Source organism: Crassostrea angulata, unplaced genomic scaffold (genome assembly GCF_025612915.1).
Source record: "Crassostrea angulata isolate pt1a10 unplaced genomic scaffold, ASM2561291v2 HiC_scaffold_16, whole genome shotgun sequence".
Classification (NCBI taxonomy): Eukaryota; Metazoa; Mollusca; class Bivalvia; order Ostreida; family Ostreidae; genus Magallana; species Magallana angulata.
The window spans coordinates 56,785-73,487 of record NW_026441571.1 but is presented as its reverse complement, the minus strand read 5'-3'; the positions used below and the strand labels follow the sequence as shown (position 1 = coordinate 73,487).

The 16,703-nt window shown below is 32.9% G+C and overlaps 1 protein-coding gene across 1 annotated transcript; it reads left to right on the top strand.

The window, feature by feature from the left end:
* Positions 1-476: 476 nt before the first annotated feature.
* On the top strand, positions 477-16,701 carry LOC128168586 (SID1 transmembrane family member 1-like; the record flags this gene model as incomplete). Its single annotated transcript, XM_052834759.1, is given in 21 exon segments — positions 477-925; positions 2,794-2,927; positions 3,302-3,472; positions 3,703-3,847; positions 4,401-4,484; positions 5,992-6,139; positions 6,262-6,355; positions 6,508-6,572; positions 6,879-6,953; positions 7,410-7,582; positions 11,417-11,490; positions 11,673-11,739; positions 12,054-12,202; positions 12,358-12,524; positions 12,746-12,882; positions 14,826-14,928; positions 15,048-15,121; positions 15,908-15,954; positions 16,065-16,170; positions 16,262-16,372; positions 16,588-16,701. Coding segments are annotated over 21 exon segments (2,427 nt in total), but the record flags the coding sequence as incomplete, so codon positions are not given.
* Positions 16,702-16,703: the final 2 nt, after the last annotated feature.

The following is a 16,703-nucleotide window of genomic DNA, read 5'->3' as shown; positions in this document are numbered from 1 at the left end:
AATTATCTCGTAATAACAAGATTTTTTTCGTAATTACGAAAACTTTTCTCGAAATAACGAGATAATTAGCTCGTAATAACGAGATTTTCTCTCGTTATTACGCGATCTTTTCTCGTAATATCGAGATAATTAAGGCGTAATAACAAGATATTTTCTCGTAATTACGAGATCCTTTCTCGTAATAACGAGAAAATTTACTCGTAATTACGAGATTTTTTTCTCGTTATTACGAGATCTTCTCTCGTAATAACGAGATAATAAACGCGTATCTTTTCTTGTTATAACGAGATAAAAATCTGTTTTATAAAAGTGGCCCTATTCCTCGTCGTATATATCCGAGGCATATATTAGATTTTTTATTTTTGTGAAAAATCTAGGGGGGTACCTTGTCTACTCGGCCATTTCCGTAAGTAAGATAAAAAAATCGGTTACGGAAAAGGACGAGTATTTGATTTGTTTACATCGAAGTTACACAGATGTTTGAAAGGTTTATTATTATATATAGTTAGCCGAATGCTCAGCATACAAAAACCGAAAAATGCAACATCAAACAATTTACCCCTAACAAGTAATGAAGTAATAAGAAATCGCACCTAAATGGTTTGGCATATATTTTCTCTACCTTTTCTTTTTTCACCTCACGAGATCGAAATAATCGTTTTCCGGAGAACGTTTTACAACATGTGACACTGACACCGACCGTTTGATCTTCTAGTGCCTGCATCTAGGAGAAACAATGCGGTCTGCATTTGTAATGTATTCTGTTTTAAGTTTATTTACCTTGATTGGAATATTACCGGCAGCGAGTTCGAATGATGCTGTCACAGATGTCATCAATGCTGATTTCAACAAAACTTACTCTGCCATCATTAACACAACAAATGAGGCCATTTATAAATTTACGTACAGAGAAATGAAGAATAAGGTAAATCTTTGTTGTAAACGTTTTGCAGGAACAAACATAAACATGTATCTGATCTTTCATGCCTTTAATCAGGAGAAGAATATTTTTGAAATTTGTAATAATTTATTGAGCTTTTTCCAGATGTTTATAGAGAATAATTTAATACATTGGATCCCCTTTTCCATAGTACACCCTGTTTCTGCCTGAGATACCATAATCAGCCAGAGGCTTAAGGGCTGATATTAGTCGAGGGTTAGCTGATTCAGGGTATACCATAATTTCAATTTTTTAGGTCAGTTAATTATGTCCATTAAAATTTCGTACAACACTTTTGCGAGTACACAAAAAATGTTGTAAGACATTTGTATTAATGTTTGTGCGTTGCATTGCGATAATTTGAATCACATTTGGTGGTGTCTGAATAGTGTGCATGTCCACTATTTTGAGGATACTTAATGCGACCATTATATTGCATGCTATGAATGTACATGAGACATTGTGCAACGTATGCGAGAGCTCATTTGAAGCTAAATGCCTCTAGATTTAAAACTAATAAAAATCTAGATAGATAAAATAACTATGCTTGAGACACCAGTAAAACTTGTAACTATGAGTTAGGACACACCTCTCGGAGAGATGAGTATATATATAGTGAATCTTTTTGTTGGGAGTTTGAATCCTCATTGACTAGAATTTGATGTTTTCAAATGGTGGTGTCTGAATAGTGTGCATGTCCACTATTTTGAGGATATTTGATGCGACCACTAATTTAAAATTGCATGCAATGAATGTGAGACATCGTGCAACGTATGCGAGAGCTCATGCGAAGCTAAAGGCCTTTAAATTTAAAACTAATAAAAATCTAGATAGATAAAATAACTATGCTTGAGACACCAGTAAAGCTTGTAACTATGAGTAAGAGGACACACCTCTTGGAGAGATGAGTATAGTGAATCTTTTTGTTGGGAGTTTGATTCTTCTGTCTCGGTGCTCATTGAGTAGAATTTGATGTTATCAGTGCCCAAATATGCACTAGAAGTAATAGTGTTTTTTCTTTCTTTATAAGTTTGAACACCTGTGAAGTTTAGACTTTTCATTTACAAAATTACCAGGAAATATTATATTTCTTGTGCTTTTCATCTTGTTAGACCCTAAGGGACTCAGAATGTAGTTTTGCTCTTTAATTCGTATTTTGTGACATGTTGAATGGAAAATTACTGCAAACATTTATAGGGCCTTTGCTGATGGTGTTGTACATTAGGATTATTCTTTTTGTGTGTGTCATATCAAAGGCAATATATGTTCCAAAACTTTAACTTTCTACTCCCTTAGAAAAAGGAAGGAAACAAATAATTTTAAGTCAAGAGATATATTTATCATATATTGTCAAAGTCCACTCTAGTTTTGGGTGTATTTGAATTATGAAGTAAAATTTAATTAAAGTTTTGATTAAAAAGCACTTCTCTATTGGTTTAAAAAAATTATCCTTTGATTGCTCCAGGACATATATGTCATTGATGTCAGTCACTTGTATGTTGGATCAATTTCTAAATGATTTTATCAGAAAGTCAAGCATCTCTGAAAAAAATCATTTATAGTTAAAATTTTCAATTGTATTTTCTTTATTGAATTGAAAGAAAGTATATTGCTAATGTTTTGTATGGGGGGGGGGGGTTTATACCCTAAAACATACAAATAATCTTTCTGGGTGGAGATGATTTAAAAAAAATACGCCAAGATGAGAAAATATTTGAATAAAAGAGGAGAAAGTATTTGAACAAAACTGCACCTGTCTATGATATTAATATGATGGAGAAAAAATTACAAATTGTTCTTAGATTGACTTTTGTTTGATACTCAGCAGTTCTGACTTTCCGTGTTTTTAACAGACTACGGCTGTCAGAATCACAACAGAACTACATGCAGACCCGAAACGGGATGCCAGGTCCTTCCCTGTGATTGTGGTGATACGACAGCAGCAAAGAACTCTGTCATGGACAATGCCATTGTTTCTTGAATATAGGTACCGTATACACAATAAAAATTGTTCACATACTTACGTACATGTAAAATGTAATTCAAACAGTGAAGATATTGTGAATAGAAGATTTTTTAGATGTTTTACATTCTTAAAAAAGGACGTCAAGGAGATTGTTTCATAAAATGAAACACCAGCCATTAGAATAATTAAACATAATATTTTAGAGGTTGAGTTTAACTACCCTGAAAAGCCAAAAGACACATATTATTTATTATTATGTATGTTAATAAACATAAGTAAAGTATGTTGTAGAAAAGAAATTGAAGTATAATAATATCAATTTTCTAAGAAATTTTGTGAATACAATACAATGTGATCTCTATGGAAGATTAACAGGCCATTGAAATTACTTGTAGTAATACTTCAACACCATATGAGACAATCAGTCGTAATTTATGTCCCCTTGATGCAAGTCATCGACCAGAGATACCAGCAGAACAGAGCTTCTTCGTAGATGTGTCAACATTCAACAAGGAACCTCTTAATTTTACACTCAAAGCAGCAAAAATGGAAAATTTTCAAATCAGGTATTTTATATGATTAATATATTATTGTTGCAAATTATTTTATGTTTAACTTTTTGTTATACTAAAAAGTACTACTAGAATAATTGTGTTTAATAACTAAAATATGAACAACATGCACTGGAATTCTTAGAATCTATATGTGAAGAAGTTTTTTATTAAAATATGATTTTTATGATGGTTTCTACATTGAGCATCTAGTACAAGTTTTACTTCTGGTTTTGATTTATCAGTACCGGAATTCCAAGAGAGATATCTTTCACTCCCTCTGAGCCACAGTTTTACATGTACACCTTCCCAGCGGGCGTAGACTCTGTATTGGTCCATGCCTCATCGGAGGATGAAAAGTGTGCTGTAATGTCCATACAAACAATACAGGTAACGTACATCTATGACTAAATTGCCAATTTACTCTTTTGTATTTACCATGTGACAGGAATACTGATTTTACTGTGAGAAAGAAAAAAAACTTCCCTATTTCCTGACTGAAGTCCAGTATTCTGGCATTGTAGATAATACATATACTGTATATATGTACCGGTACCTCTCTTTATTCATATTGACTTGTGGACTTTTTCATGAATGAAATAATAATTGAAAGTTGAAAGTCCATGTGATATTGATCCCCCAAAAATATTGAGTATGGTAATTAGGAAAATATTGCCTAAATGATGCAATTGTCAATTGGTGTTGAAACCAACTATTATTCATGAGCAAGAAAATTTTGCAAGAACATCCAAAAGTCTGTGATAAAAAAAGTACATATTCTAATTAATAGCTTATGTGTCACCTATTAATTAATCTCTCAGTCAATCATGATAGCCATTGGTCATTGACTCAAATAATCAATACAGTTCTGTTGTCTGAATGTTCTAGTCTGAATGTTCATTGTCGTTCCCTGTTGTTTGACTGATGATTTTAAACTTTTCAGTGCCCGGTGTATGATATGAATGTTGATGTGGAGTTTGAAGGAAAGTACCAAACTATGACCAAACAGGCTGCTATACAGATACAGGTATACTAGTTGAAATTGTTGAATAGACAGATTCAAAATTATCAAACATTTCAATACCGCGGGTAGTTACCTACCAGTATTTATATTACATGTAACGTGTTTCTTAAAAGTCATTTGCATGAGAAGTTAAAATTGTCAAATAGTTAAGAAGAAATGATACTTATAATTATTAGGGCCCCCGCAAGGATTTGCGGGTGTCCTATAGTAATCACTGTCTGTCCGTCCATCTGTCTGTCCGTCTGTCACTCTTCTGTCCACAAATTTTCTGTTTTTTTCTAATAACTTTTTTTATGGTTGCCCAATCAAGTTCAAATTTGGTATGGTAGTTCAGTAGGCAGAAATACATATTTTGATGCTAAGTTTGGTTCTCTATGTTGTCTGGTTTGGAGCTGAGGTGGTGGGGTAGATTCCTTAACTTTGCTTAAGAATGAATGGGCAAAGAGAGATAACTGCTGAGAATGTTACCATATTGTATACTTGGAAGGCTGCCTTTGGGCTTAATTAACCTTCCACAGGAAGAAAATCCTAAGCTTTATCTTTATCTGTCACATTGAGATTAATTACTGCACTGCCTGTGTCTGCAAATGAACTTTGTTTTGAAGTTAAGGTCAATTTTGAATGATGTGTAGTATTGTGTACATTCTTTGAAATATGGATTTAAAATATAATATTCATACTTTATTTTGGTTAAAATTTTATTTTATTCTAAAATCAAGATATATATTAAGATATCCTTTTTCACTATTTTATTTTTTTATTATTTATTTTATTTTTTTCTGCCTTAATGCTGTTAATTTTAACAGGTAATCAGATATAATAACCCCATTCTCTCATTTCTGAAAAAAAAAATCTTATTGTAAATTTAGAAGAAAAGGATGAGAGAGCAGAACAATTAACCCCCTGGGATTAATTACCTTGCCTGCTGCAGAAAATTTAGAGGCTTATCTCTCTCTGTCGTATGAAGATTAATGAAGACCTTTGTCTTTGATGTTTGTTTTGAAGTTGAGGTCAACCATGGGTGATACCACTGAAGGCTGGCATTTTATAAAACACCTGTTTAAATATTTTTTAAATACACATTTAATTTAGTTTTTTTATAAGACATGAGGTTATCCCTGTTTTATGCAGATACAAGGTTACTATTTAGAGTTTTTGGACATTCAGGAATTATCTTGAAATTTTAAAAATACAGTTGTTACTTATAATTTTCATATTTTTTTTTAAATGTAATCAAGTTAAACTCTCATTCCATGAGCTGCACCTTTATATTTTTACCCCTCAGTTTAACACTTTAATTGTTGGATGAAAATCATGAGATCCCATATATTGCAGTTCTTTACATCTTATGCCGGGCATTTATTTTTCATCATTGTTAATATAAAGAGGATGGAATTCAAAGTTTTTTTCACTTCTCTATATTAATTGTCATAGCAGGGCCCTTCCTGACTGGTCAGTTTTCTAGTTTGATTGAAAATATGATAAGATTTGTTTTGGATTGCATTGTTAGAGGGAAGATTATCCAAATGGAGCATTCTATGTTGTGTTTGTTCTGAAACCTTTGGACAAAACATGTTCCTCAGAAATTGAGACCATTTCCTTGCCAGGAATCACACGATCAAAGACTGTAACCCTAGAAATTAAGACAACCATTAGCAGTAAGTACAGAATAGTTACCTACCACTATGTGACAACCCCTCTTCCCTAATTCTGTCTTTGAAATGTTTTTGCAGTTTTACTGTTGAATCACACCTGTGTCACTTGGCATTTGATTTTACAGGTGACAAGTACTATTGGGGAATGGTGTTTGCAGTAGCTGTTTTTGGATCATTTTACTTAATAGCTTTCTTGATCGGAGTGATTTACCATGGATGGTAAGGCAATAGTAATGAAATATTCACATTCACTGGTCTTTGACTGTTTCCTGTATTTGCTTAACATTATCTACCAGTACATAATAGTTGGTGTACAGTAGGGCATTTCAAAATTTTTAATTTTGATATAACTTTAGTATTATACATTACAGCTCAAAACATCGAGGAATATGGATGATCCCAGACCCTCCAGAAGCAAACTTGGACCAAATCTCAGGTATAATATAATTGAAATTATACATTGACATGCACCTTTTAAATTAGTGCATTTTTACATGAAAAACCTCTTATAATCAGAAATGCCACATTGCATGCTCAGCTTCTATGTTATTTTATATTTTTTTGTGATAATTTTTATACTAATAGAGTTACTTGCCATTTTATAATTTACAAAGAAGGCTTAATTAATATTTTGTTCCATTTTTTTTCATGAAAGAACTACAGTACTGGGTATGCCATTCAAATTATACTTCACTTGCATATTGTGTGCCCATGTAATTCCAAATTTTGACCGACATTGTAGATGATATGGATAGTCCTGTGAGACCATTACACTCTAACCCAAGAACACAGTCCTATGGCTCATTCCAACGACAAGGTACAGATAATAGACTAAGAAAACAAGGCACTGGTTTTTAGAAAATTGAATTAGTTTCCTATAAATGTACATCTCAAAAAGAAAATGTTAAGTTTATTTTTTGTATATCAAGTACTGTCATGTTCTTAGCAAAATAATTTTAATATTCCATCTCTGATTTAGTCTAGATCGAGTTACAGCTTTAATTTTGCATCTTTCTCAGCAGTCCAATAAACGTTAATAGTTTGTTAATTTTATTTAATAATTTAAAATTTATTTCAAGTATATTCTTGGCATTAAAAACTGCTCTCCTGATATGAAAACCTCATACAAAATTTCATTCTGTTAACTTGTACTAGATTTAGTACATGTATCAAGTACCTGTATGTCAGTATTGTTTTGTTTATTGTTTTAAAATACATGTATAATATTACAAAGATTGCACCATAAGTTTATTGGAATGATTTTATCCTGTAGCTAATGATGATGATCAGAATGACTTGCTGAACACAATGATCAGAGATAATGCATCAACAGGAGCCAGCAGTGCTTCCAGGGGAATGGATGGAAACTCAGTCAGTTCTATTGACTCCGACGATATCGACTTCCTCAAAGACGCTGATCAAGAAAAGGATGTGTTTAGGACAAAGGTGGGTACCTAGCCTTATACAGTTGTTGGAGGTAGTGGATAGAAATGAAACGGTTAACAAACTCAAAAAGGTTAATTTCACAAATTTAGATACCATGCATGAAGCAAAATTGTTCCTGAATAAAAGAGACATATTAAGAAACAAAAACTTGGTTCTTGGTTTTTAGATGGAATGACACTAAGAAATGACAATATAGCTTAGTTTGCCCTTAAGACCCTGATTGCTTTTTGCCATAATTTGATATCATGGTAAACCTTTCAGAAAGAGGTGTCTTCTTCAGATCTGCTGGGTTGATTTTTACAAAACCTTTTAAGTATGATGTGATTTATGTCTTTTGCAAATGATGCGAATCTCATTTTGATTGGTGAAAAACATGGCTGCTGTCATTCCAAATAAACCATAGATATATAATACATGTAACTTGGGGATAAAAGCTGTTAGGTAAGATATACAAGAATGGCAAGATGTATCACTTTCTTCTCATAATATCAGAGGATTAATTGTATTACATTATACCCCCCCCCCCCAAAAAAAAAGGGGTGTGTGTATTTTCTTATGTTGTAGTCACTGTGCATCCTAATACCCAGTACTTCATAAACAGGTTTAAGGTGGATCACACATTACCTAGTGAAAAATGTCATTAATTATTTTGTAAGTGTCTATGGAGAAGAAGTCAGTTCAATGATCATGTTGCATTAATTCAGAAAATGACCCCCAGTTCAGAAAACAATATGAAACATTTATTTGTCTTAAGTTTTGTTGTCGTTTTAAATTTGAAAAATATAATTTAATTGTAAAAATTCATAATATATGAATTATAAGTGACATACAAAAAATAGAACATTTATAATTTTAAAATGTATGTTAAACATATTAAATAAGATTCATAATTTAACCTGAAAAAATTAAACTAATATTAACCAAACATTTGATTTTGTGAATTGATGGAACTGCCCATTATTTGAAAGTAACAAAATTGATATACCAGTAAAATGTTAGGAGAGAGAGAGAGAGAGAGAGAGCACATTAATGATTTTTAAGTTTTTATTTTTTCTTTGAAAGATTACTGTTTGCAAAGCTGATATCAGTATCTTTACTGAGTCTCCTGAGCATGTTTTTTTCACTTGGTTTTGAGTTTTCAGTCAGTATTGTGGACTCACTGTTAGCACAACTGAAATATGTACCAGTACTTCCACAGCTTTTGGGTCTTAGTTGAGAATTGTTTGTCAAAGTGTCACTGTTTGCACAACTGAATCTAACGCTTCGACTACTGACAGGTCTATGTGAATAGTCTGTAGCTGCGTGAGAGATGGATGTAATGGCTCCTGCAGAGATTCCTGACAATGGTCTTGAAATCCCATCATGATCATTGTCAGTATCTTCTGGTGGATGAGTTAAGATCCAGCTTTGGACTTTACAATGACATCTTCCTTTTTCTTCTGGCAGATTCAGATTTTTATTATGGATCCTGATTTTCAGTGATTTGAGCTCCTCCTTCAATTTTTGATTCTCATTTTCCAGAATTGTTAACTTTTCAGTTTGTTCTTTTTTTTCTTCGTCATGTTTTTGAATGTTTTTCAAACATCTTTGCATTTCCTCACTCACAGTCTGTTTCTCTTCTTGCAAGGCTCTGAGATCTCGCTGGTTTTGACTCATCCTGCTCTCATAATCTGTGATCTTTGTTTGGAAAGTCAACATCCTTTTCCTGAGTTCCTCATTGTCCTGCTTGCTAGATTCCAAGTCCAGAATTTTAATCTGGACTTCATTTTTTGCTTCCTTTAACTTTTCAGTATAGAAAGATTTACTTGTCTCTAAATAAGCTTCTTTCTCTTGTAGCTCATTTTTAATTTTTTCATATTCTTGAAGGACATTTTCCAAAATCTTTGTAAAAGAAAAGGTATCAGTGAATTCAGGGATAGTCAACTTCATCAGTACCACACAATCTTGCACTGTCTTCAGAGTTTCCCTAGCACAAGTCAACAATGAAGAGCTGGCTAATTCCTTTCCCATCACCACTCTGTATAATTGCTTCAGTTGCGTTTCAACAGAATTGCTGGTGGCTTTCACTGAAATGTCTCTCTTTTTGGTAGGACTTACAGCATTCTTCACAGATTGTTTGGTCCCTCTTGTTTCTGTTGCATAACCTTTGTTGATTTGGCCAGTTGACATCGATCGTGACAAGTTTTTGCGCTGTGTGCTAGCCATGTTTTCGTCATATATATATTGCGCACTAAATTAGACACGTATTAATAAAAATCAGAACCGAACAGAATATCTTGATGTGTAGTGCAATTGTGCAAATCACTTCAAAGGTTCTGCATAATAATATATCTTTTGTGAATGAGGACCTTTAAGATAGCTACAGCTATTGATTTTCTGTTCCTTGTGTCTTTCTTTCAATTATTTTGGAAAATTAAACTGCTGTAGAGAGATAAGACAGGATCTTTTTTGTAAAACAATACTCCATTCTATGATTTTTTAAATGGATAGTCCTATTTAAATGTCTCTTATTTTTGTCGTCTCTTTTTATATTTTTATTTCACAGCAAACAAAACACGCAACTTTAAACTACCAGCGCTAACCTAATTTCACAAATGTATGACAAATGGGTACATTTATTTATGGGACATTACCTATACTGCTAATTGACCAGTACTGTAGAAAATTTGACTGACCATCAAATAGAAAACCAAAGATATATTATCTATACCCTAATCCTTATATATGTAATATATATATAGTGGTAATGCATGTAGTACATAAATGAATAGACCATAATTACAAAAAAGGTGAGAAGAAAAATTTCTCCTTTTGCATACATTACTGATATTTTTTGCACAATTTTATATTCATTGATTTATTTTTGGTATGGGACACATCCATATTGTGATCAACATACTTCCTATCAAAATGAACAATAAAATCAAATATACTTTGATAATTTTTTCTTTCTGGAAATTATTACCTAACAGCATAGCACAATCGATTAGAGGGTTTTAACAAGGAATCTGCAAGTCATAAGTTCAAATCCCACTAGGTCCTCTATAATTTTTATCTTTTCAAAAAATTTTAAAACATATTTTTGGCCAAATATTATAAAATTTCAAAATTCTAAACCGATGAAAGTATTTTGATTATAATGAATTTGTTTATTGACCAAAGAATTGTGAGCTCTGTATCTTACTTGCAAACTCAACAACTGACATTCACATTTTGGATCATTAGATAAATCCTAGTAAAGCAATGTGTGAAGATTAAAAATGGAAAAATGAGATTTCAAACTGTGACCTTGCCCTTTAATGATCAGATGGTGACCTTGCCCTGTAATGAATATAGCTGGGCTGCTATGTACATGTAGGGCTTCATAGTTGACCGGTAAGCTAGCCTCGCTGCTATGTAGATATTAGTAGCCGAAATATTTTATGCTAGGCATCAAATTCAAGATGGCCACCTTACTTACCTCTTTGTAACAAATAGTGATATTTAGTGATATTTTGTTCGTCCTTTAATTTACGTGTGAATTTTCACATGTATGTTTCCTCTGGAAATAAACAAATTATGTCGATGTAATAAGTCTCTAGTTGAATATTTTCATCTTCAAATCTGAGACCTAGCGGCTAACCTAGCGGTCCATTTAATAGACCTAGATATCTACGACCTAGCGGCTAGGCTAGCTGCTACGATCTTGAACGCAGCCCAGGTGACCAATAGTTAAACTAGTTCATGACTTATTAGTTATCTCCTAGATGAATTTTTGATTAATTAAATTAAGGTATGGCTTAGCGATTCATGTAGATAAAGTGGTAACATACATGTATTTTTTTTTATTTTCAGACAGAACTTTTTGTGTATGACTTATCAAGAAAAAAATACAAGAAACAAGCGAGAAATTACACTATTTACTGGAGGTGAGTCAACTGGATCTTTTGTGTAACTTAATATATATAAAATATATGGTAAAGTTTTTTTGTGTGCTTTTGTTGCTTCACAGGAAAACGTCCAATAATTACAACTGAATAGTTAGAACTGAAAATATGACTACCAATATATATATTTTTCATGTGTATATTAATTAAATTCTTGATTTCAGAAACTTGTTAGCAATATCGATATTTTATGGACTGCCAGTACTGCAGCTAGTCTTCACTTATCAGAAAGTAAGTGCTCTACATATATACCGGTATGTAATGTAAAATGTACTAGTAGGTACTAGCTGGTAAAGGTATGTTCAAGATGTACGTTCAATAAAATCTTGTTCAGTGTATGCCATGAAAAGCATCGATTTACAACATAGGAGTACATTTGTAATGCTATGTTGTGATTTATGATACCATTTGCAGACAAAGTATATCCTGGGATCTTTGATTTGATCCTGTTAACTCATACAAATAAAAAAAAAAATGAATGACCTATTAACTACTGGTAGTTAAAATTCTTCACATTTGAATGTAAAAGTTGATTTTCATTATAGGTATTGAATGTAACTGGAAACTTGGACATCTGCTACTACAACTTCAACTGTGCTCACCCCTGGGGTCTCGTCAGCTCGTTCAACAACATCTTCAGCAACATTGGATATGTGTCTCTCGGAATTCTGTTCTTGTTGCTGGTCTACAGAAGGTAAGAGCAGTCATAAGGATTTTCACGAATACTTGTATAGATAATGCTGATATGCATTACTTTACAGTTCTAATTAGTCTGTGTTTCTGTGTTGTTGTTCATGGAGAATGGATCCTGCAGTCCAATGTCTTTTAATTTTTTGAAATGATTTGTAGACAGCTGATATACAACATGGCTGTACAACGAGAGAAGATGATGAAGAAGGAGATGGGGATCCCCCAGCACTTTGGACTCTTCTTCGCTATGGGGCTGGCTCTGATCATGGAGGGCATCATGAGTGCCTGCTATCATGTCTGCCCAAATTACTCAAACTTTCAGTTTGGTATGCTGTATATTAGTTGTTTTCTTTAATTTGTTACATTACGAAAAATTTTTACGGAAATGAGGATCTCGAAATGAAATTATATGTAAATTTTCATAGCAAGGTTTTATATTCTTAAACCCTTCTTAAACGTGATTTGAACACCTTTATGGAAGTGTTGTGATAATTTGACATGTTACTGTATAAATGAACACTGAACATTTTTTTACTGTCTTTTGTAGATACGTCTTTCATGTACATCATTGCCTGTTTGTGTATGTTAAAGATCTACCAGACCAGGCATCCAGACATCAGCGCCAAAGCACACACCTCCTATCTTCTAATGGCCTGTGTTATATTCATTGCAGTCATTGGAGTGGTGCGTATCTCTGTCACCTACAAGTCTATCTTCAAGCTTTGTATATATAAACGATATAGTGCTTGACATAAGATCCTCTATCAAATTATTTGCGGATGACACCACCTTATACATTATTGTCGATAACCCGGTCATCGCAAGTAAGACATTAAATAGCGACCTTGACAAAATCCACAAATGGTCTAATCAATGGTTAGTTACCTTTAATCCTCAGAAAACTGAAAGCATAACAATTAGTACCAAACGAAACCGAACTCTACATCCAGACTTGTACTTGAATGGGCAAAAGATAAGTGAAGTGTCACATCATAAACACTTAGGATTACATTTTTCCGACAACGGACAATGGTCATATCACGTTAATATTGTCGTGGCGAAGGCATCGTCTAGGTTACACATTCTACGACGACTCAAATTTTTATTAGATAGAAAATCCTTAGAAAAACTTTACATTTCATTTGTAAGACCAGTCATTGAATACGCAGATGTTGTCTGGGACAATATCTCAAACGATTTAGCCGATAAACTCGAAAAAATCAATATTGAGGCAGCTCGCATAGTCTCAGGTGCGACAAAACTCGTAAGTTTAAATGATCTGTATCGAGAGGTTGGATGGGACACTCTACACAATCGTAGACAAAAACATAAACTAATCAAATTCCACACCATGGTCCATAGAAGTGCTCCAGATTATCTATCTTCTCTAATCCCCTTAAGAATCAGTGAAACACATCATTATCCCACAAGAAGATCGCACTGCATTACTCAACGAAAATCTAATACAAACCACTATTCACAATCTTTTCTACCGTCCACTACAAAGCTTTGGAACGATCTTCCGATAAGTGTCCAAGAAAATCCTTCAGTATCCAATTTGAAACGTGTGCTTAACTCAAACTGTTGTAAAACCCCAAGACACTTTCTATTTGGTAAGCGCACAGAACAGATCTTACACACACGACTTAGACTCAATTGTAGTATACTTAATTCGCATTTATCCAAAAAACATATAATAGATAATCCTAATTGTGCCTGTGGACAAATTGAAACAACACTACACTTTTTATTAGAATGTCCTCTATACACTGATGCAAGGAAAAAATTCATTGACCCATTAAGACCGGTCACTTTAAACATTCTGTTATTTGGAGACCCAGACAGAAACTATTCCTATAATACAAACATTTTCAAACATGTACATCATTTTATTTCTGCTACTAAACGATTTGTAACTTAATTCCACTTGCTACCGTATTGTCGATTTTGTTATTTTTGCATCGTACGACTGTTTATTACTCGGTCACTTTTAATGTTAATTCAAGTTATGATATCTCTCTCTGTATATTTTCTATTATATTTTTCCCTTTTCATTTTTTTTCCATCAATTCCATCTTTTTTTCATTTGTTGTTCCTAATATACTTGCCATTCAGCAAGGGCAACTATCGTTTTTAATAGTTGAAAGTCAATTTAAGGAAACGGATTAATATAAGTTGTAACAACTTGTTTCCGAATCCTGTTTGCATTATTTATTGTTTATATTGATGTACAATTCAAAATGAAATAAAGTTTAAACTAAGCTTTAATATACACTAACCCTTCCAGATTTCCTCTCCTTAAAGCCTTTGCAGTATAAACTCTCCTACCCCTATTTTAAAATGGAAAATGTTTTAAGAAATGTTTTGGGAATTTTACGTTAACTGAATTTTGGTAAAATTGATCATCTTGCCATATGCTTGTTTTGAAAAGAGGTACCTGATGTGTATATTATGGTAATAATACACAATGAATGACACATTTTGTGACTTCTTAATTTCTACTAAAGTAAGTCTCAAAGACTGCTTTGTTTCAAACTGGATGTCACAAAATGTTGCCATGTAAAAATATGTATTTCCTCAAATTATCTTTGTTCTCTCTTCTGATTGCATATGATTTTTAATTGCAGATTTATGGGACCAATGTTTTCTGGATCTTCTTTGCCTGTGTCTACATGTTTTTCTACTTAATTCTGAGTGTCCACATATACTTCATGGGAAGATGGAGTATAGGTACAATACTTGTCATCAGAACACAAGTTTTCATTGTTTCTACCTGTATATGAGTTACGTGTAGATGTAGATGTATTATGCTTAAGCATGCAATTGAGTTTCCTGCATTGTTTTTGTAGATAGAGGAATATGTAGAAGAATATGTGTTGCTGTAAGATATGACATGTGTAGGTGTAGGAGACCAATGTATCCAGTAAGTAAATAGGTTCACTGGTTGTCATCATTGCATGAATATTGAGCCAAATAATTGAAAGGTACATTTATTTATATTCTTTTGTTCTATATATTTTAAATATCATTGGTACTTGAAGATTACCAATTTGTTTTGTTTTTTTCTCAATCAAGCTTTGTTAATTAATAATCAACGAAAATTCCTCAAAAAAAATCATCTGAATTTTTTTGGATTTTACAGTCTTGCGCATGCGCATTACATTCACACTAAATCACGGGAGGCTCTTTATTTTATGTTTCCACAATATCACATTTGCATGGATAAACTTGGAAACGATAAAACAAATGCATGTTAATTTCCATTGAAAATTTTTCTGTTCATCTAAGAAAATACGGGAGATAACTCTAACACAGTGCATTTACTATATTTTCAATGCAACTTTATTAATTTTCTCCAAAATTGTTTTGGAGTGATTCTGCAATTTTCTGCTACATTACGGGTATATGGGAGGCATTTCAACTGTGGTAATGGCCTTTCCCGAGACACAGTTAGATTTTTCCAACTCAGCAGAGTGTAGTGAAATTAATAGCATTATTGTAGGCTTGAAGTTTGGTTATGCAAATGTTAACAATATTTAGTATTTCGATGTATCTATTTTGTACATCCCCGATACCATATGCAATGTCAACTCGTGCATGCACGGGTCAAAGTCTAGTATTCTATATTTTTTATATGCCTGTATGCAGGTAGAAATATGTTATGCCACATCATATAAACAATAAAGGTTTGACCTTCTATTTTCTCTAGGACAGAATGCTTCTACTTGTGGTTGGAAATTTAATCAACTGGCTAATGTAAGTATTCTTGCATAAATATATATTATCTATTTAATAATCTGGTGACTGTTACTATGTAGTAAATAAAATACACTAGTCTTGTTAATCCTTTAATTTTTGCCTTGCAGTGCAGTATATGGAGCTGTGTACCATTCCTCAGACTTTGCTACTTACCTGTTGGGGATCTTTATAGGAAACCTTATGATCTATTGTACATTCTACATCATAATGAAGGTATGTTCTGTGGCACTTTCAAAATTATGCTTTTATCTGTTATGATGTTCAATACATACATCTAAATGTACATAATTATATTCCTTCACAGTTGAGGTATGGTGAAAAAATCCATTCTCTGGTCATGTTCATCATTTTGGGGGCCGTTGTAGTGTGGGCTGTTGCTCTCTATTTCTTCTTCTCTAATCTGACTTCCTGGCAGGTAAGAAGATATATTTTCTTAGATTATAATTCACATATATTTATTCGAAATTTTCCCTTAACTATTCTATATACATTTAATCAATTTCAGTGCATTTGTAAATTTCATTATTATCACATGAAAATATTTTGCACTGTTCAAGGTCCGACTGTGATTATTTGTTGGTGTTCATTCACAACTAGATGAACCTAATTTGTTATACATTTTTGTTATAGCTGACTCCTTCCAAATCCAGAGAAGGAAATAAGGACTGTGTACTGCTAGAGTTCTATGATGCTCATGACATTTGGCATTTTCTTTCATCCATTGCTTTGTTCTTCTCTTTCCTGGT